At 39.2% G+C, this 5,116-nt stretch overlaps 1 protein-coding gene across 1 annotated transcript in view; it reads left to right on the top strand.

The window, feature by feature from the left end:
• The window catches only part of LOC102674966 (probable malate dehydrogenase, mitochondrial), a 2,222-nt gene extending 959 nt beyond the window's left edge, over positions 1-1,263 (top strand). The window contains exons 3-6 of the mRNA XM_006616412.2: positions 323-580; positions 669-801; positions 889-1,091; positions 1,163-1,263. Of these exons, the coding sequence (XP_006616475.1) occupies positions 323-580; positions 669-801; positions 889-1,091; positions 1,163-1,243 (675 nt within the window). The 3' untranslated portion in view covers positions 1,244-1,263. The remainder of the gene's footprint in view (positions 1-322; positions 581-668; positions 802-888; positions 1,092-1,162) is intronic.
• Positions 1,264-5,116: the final 3,853 nt, after the last annotated feature.

The raw sequence follows: 5,116 nt of genomic DNA, 5'->3' as shown, positions 1-5,116 counted from the left end.
TTTTTTTTTTTTTTTTTTTTTTTTATACGTAGTAGCTGACCTCGGTTTTTAACGCCCTCACAGTTTCATTAATTGCGAGCAGGTTGTTTTCGACATTCTTCACGGACGATTTCAGCAAGGACGAGAATATTTCTCTTTGATCATCTTACATTTCTTTTATACCGATTATTCTTTCTTTGCTTCGTCTATTTATACACTCGACTCAATTTTAGTCTCGTAAACACTTTAAAAATCGCTTTGCAAGGCAGTTTCATTTCAATTTGCATTTTTGTAGAAATCTTTCGTCTCCTTTTTTTTTCTCTCTCTCTCTCTTTCTCTTTAGGCTATGCTCGCGATCGTAATGAATCCGATAAACAGTTTAATACCTCTAACGATGGAAATGTATAAGAAAGCTGGAATTTATGAGTACAATCGCATTTTTGGTGTAATGAATTTCGAGTGTCTTAAAGCGAATAGCTTTACCGCGGATTTGATAAATATCGAACCGGAATGTACAATGATACCCGTGATTGGCGGAGGCTGTTCCGAAACGTGTATTCCACTTTTTTCTCAAGCAAAACCTTCCAACAAAATATCTCAGGTTATCGACAAACAAACGTTTGTTAAACTTTTTTGTCTTTCCTGTCTAAAATAATTAATAATAATCGACCCGTTCATTGATTAATCAGGTAGAAGCTAGAAGATTGACATACGCGATAAGAATGTCCAACAATAATACATTGAATCCAAGTGACAATAAGGAAACAAACTCTTTCGCTTTGTCTTATGCTGCTGCTAGATTTTGCATGTCCCTTTGTAAAGGTATTGAATCATAATATATGCAATATTTTCTACAATTATAATTTTCTACAATCAGACGAAAATTTACGTTATTAATAATCCATTTAGCTTTGCGGCATCAAGGCAATGTCGTGGAATGCGCTTACGTTAGATCCTGCGCGATACCGGAATTAACATATTTCGCTGCTCCCTTGGAATTAGGTCCTAATGGAATTCAGAAGCATTTAGATATTCCACCTTTGAACGATTACGAGTGTGAACTTCTCAAAGCAGCTGTACCTCGTATAAAAAAGGCTATTAAATTAGGAGAGGTAACGAGATAGATACATTTATAAATAATATTAGAGAAAAGAAGATTATATTCTTAACTCTTTTTTCGTAGGCTCTCGCACTCGGAGACGACAATCCTTCTTCCGAATTATGCTTGAATAATTTAATGCCAAATCCTAAATGTTTCTCATAATAAAATAATTTGCATCTTATGTATACAATGATCGAATATCGAACGTGTGAAAACAAATATTTTTCAAATTTTAAAAAATGATTATTAAGAAAATAAAAATTCCTTGTGATTGCTCACTCAATCGGTCGTTATATTTTCTTATTATAGATTGCCCTAAGAATTCTTAAACACCAAAATTACACATGCAAATGACTTTTGAAACAACTTAATACTGCATATACATATCAGATCCTGTTACCTGATAACAGTATTCTCTATTATTAATTCAAATTTCATGATTATATATGACTTCAGTTGACTCGTTTCTAGAGGAGACGTTTTACAAATCAAAAGAAAACATTTTAAAGACATTAAATATATATAATTATCATCTCAATGATCAAGACATTTTGTTTTACTTGTCACTACACTACTACACTACTAACCTAACAATATCTCCATATACGAATATACAAGCGATACGATCATAAAATTTCAACTAATGGTAAAGTAAAAAAATAAATAATCAACAATTATAGAAAAAAAATTGTCTTATTTCGAAAACGAGAAATACTTTTTAGCCTAGATATATATATATATAACGACCATGCTCTAATTACAAGAGCCCACCAACAGTCTCAAGTTTTCTCGTTTATCGTGAAATTATACGTGAAACAGCGAACAAGTTAACGAGAGAGAATTGCCTAACCGAGGAAGTACTTTCTGGATCTGATAAGAACAGATACAGCCTAGTCTCAAAAGAGTCGTAGAGGAGGACGCGGTTTTCGAAGAGCCACCGCATCATCGCGTCTCAGGTTACCAGGTAGATACGCGCAACAAAAGTAGAAGAAACTCGTCCTTTCCGCATTCCCGGCACGCCATGGTGTTCCCCCAAGTGCGCGTTGCGACTGTGGACAAGATACGAACGAGAGTTGCAGCTGGCAATTCTTTGGGATTATTGCAAAGTTGGCGAGGAGAGGAAGGGTGGGGGATGTGTTGCAAATCCTTAAAAAAAAAAAAATCCATCTTCCGTAAAAGCGGTTCAACTTTAACCGTAGTAACGAATACCATAACGATGATAATAATACGATGATATCCGTGTATGCCTTCTCGAATAACAACGCGAGTTATTCGAGTTTCGAATTCGCGTTTTATATGCGTTTCATGTCCTTGAAAATCACAGGTTTCTTTCTTTCTTTCTTTTCTACTTTTCCTTTTTTTTTTTCTTTCTTTTCTATTTCGTCGAAACGTTCGTCGATTCGTGGGCATAATCCGATGCTTTTAACGAAACGTCGAGCGCAGCTAATGCACCACTAGTCGGCCTTGGTTGTACGAGAATCGTTTCGATGGAAATGATGAGTTAGAACGTAACAGTGATAAATGTTGATAGGTCGATGTTACGGATGGAATAAGTCGATGAGTCGTTAATCGTAAAATCGTTTTGACATTTAGAGTTTCAGTTGGAAGATGATGTTAGATCGTTGAAGTTTCAAGATGCAAGGTTAAAATTATTATAATCGATTATTCTAATTTGATTGATTGTTATTTATAGCAATTCCTTTGTTTATTTTATTTTTTTTATGATTATATTCATCAATCGTAATTTTATTTTACCAATTAAATGTTATCTATGTCGAGTAATAAAACAATTGGAAATAAAATTGGTTTCAACAATAAAAGATCGGAAAACGTGGATAAAAATAAACTATTATGCAGTAGTTGTTGGTAACCATGATGAACAATAGAATTTTTTGACCTGAGAGCTGCCTTTGGCGGAAGTTTGAAACCGGATGTCTTCTTCATCACATGTCTTTGACGGGATCATCATCGTGTACATACATAAATACTTTCAGCATTTACTCGATTTCTTGCCACTGCAACTTATACGTCGGTAGCGCCAGCAACTCGCGGAGCAGGAAATTAATCGCATAGTTTCTCACGACATAATAGTTGCAATACCAATCTACTCTCGCAATTCCCGTACGTCAGAATCTCCATATCAAACCATATCAATAATTGCTTTAATTAACGTGGATTGAAATCTTAAAAATGTTGGCTTGAAAACGTGTAAAGAGAACGCCTCGAATTTATAAATAAATTCCATTCACATAGCTTCGCCTCGTAACGCATTTTCGACTAATGCGTTTCTTCAATCCGGATATTTTTCCTTTTTTCCTTTTTTTTTTTACGAGTTGGAACGGAACGAGAAAATCACTTTTTTAATCGAGATCCTCGCGATCGACGCGCCCTCGTATAACTGTCAACAATCAGCAGCACCATCTAGAAACACGCTGGGCATTGGTATTCGAGCATTAGAACGCCTCACACGATCCGTTTTTCTTAGCAATAGACTGGCGCCGTCTAGCTCTTTCTTGCTGAAATTCTTCTAATCAAAGAGGTTATCGAGGATTGCGCAGTATCGATCGCGGACGACTCTCAAGGACGTGAACACTGGTGGATGACAGTATTACTGCGTCTTGCGATTAAGAAGAGAAATGCGTTGAAGGGAAGAAACCTGTCTCGATGTCTCGCGCGTCGACGCGTGAGAAAATCCTTTTGACTCCTTGTCAACAGCAACCTTGAGCAACACGACATTTTTCTCTTCGCTTTTCTTCCCCGTAAACGGGCAAATTAACGATCGAAATAAGAAAATATCGCGGGTATATATAATATTTTCGATATCGAACGAATTTATTTATTCAGCTTCGGTCGCTCGTATTTTTCACCGCTGTTGTTAATTCGTCACCCGAAGGCGTTCGGTGAAGAAGAAACGATCAACGCGTTCTAAGGACCGGTTATGAGGATGCGTTAGGAAGATAAGAGGATGCAAGGAGGGACAAATGGGCGGGAGGTGAACGTCCTCGAAGCTAAGACCATTTGCTATACGAAAGCGTTAAGACGCTAATCGTATCAACCGACACCCATTGTGAACCGTGTGTGTACATATATTTTATCCTCCAACGTGGTATCTATCCTTCTTTGAATCGGTCACGATATAATTTTCCATCCCTCTTACTGCCTATTTATACACCCCTTTACTTTTTCTTCTACAACTTCGTATCTGAAACAAAGGATCAATCGATGGCACGATGCCATCCCATCCAATTTTCGCGGTATCAGTTCGAGAAAAGAATAGGGTTGTCGTTTTCCGCCACTAGGGAGCCTCGTATGCGCGCAGCCTCGTAGCGGCGCGTGGATACAGCAACAATGGCGGGTATTGGCCGTGGCTGGGATAGGTAGGAAAAAGAAGAAGTAGGGGGAAGAGCGGAAAAAAGAAAGGGATGATGGGTGAACGGCCGCTGAATGGCACGACCTTCCGAGGAGGCCGGTTGAGGCGGTCGACCGGCCATACGACGTGATTCTGCATGTGCACTCCCCCGCAACAACAACAAGCTTCCGCGTTCGAAGAAGCGCTCGAGGCTGGATCGCGGACGGGAAGATCGGGCTCGAGCTACCACGGATCGAGAGGTGAAGGGTACAAGTTCGCCCTTATAATCGAGAAATTTCGTCCCCCCTCGTTCTGTTCTGCTCGCGCGCAGACAGTTAGCCGGTTTCTTTCTTCGCGTCAAAGCGAAAGTGAAGGGAAATTGCGATTATCGAAGGGGGATATCGATGGATCGGCGAGCGGTTATTGGTACGCTCGAAGGCGATATTAAGCCGATTCGTTACGCCGTTACCAGGGAACGTTATCTGGCTGGCGTTGCACGGCAGAAGATAGCGCGCATACCTGTCCCTACAATCCGCATAATCTTATTTAAGTACGGTTCTAATAATAGTTGGGGCGAACTTTTTGCCCGGCCGGGTATTAGCCGGACGGGTATATCCTATTTTCTCTCATTGTCAATGAAAAATACCTCGAGCAAACCGGCTGTGTACTCGCAGAAATACGGCTGC

Source organism: Apis dorsata, unplaced genomic scaffold (genome assembly GCF_000469605.1).
Source record: "Apis dorsata unplaced genomic scaffold, Apis dorsata 1.3 scaffold_263, whole genome shotgun sequence".
Classification (NCBI taxonomy): domain Eukaryota; kingdom Metazoa; phylum Arthropoda; class Insecta; order Hymenoptera; family Apidae; genus Apis; species Apis dorsata.
Note: the sequence above shows the minus strand (reverse complement) of the source record. Positions and strands in the feature narration are given on the sequence as shown.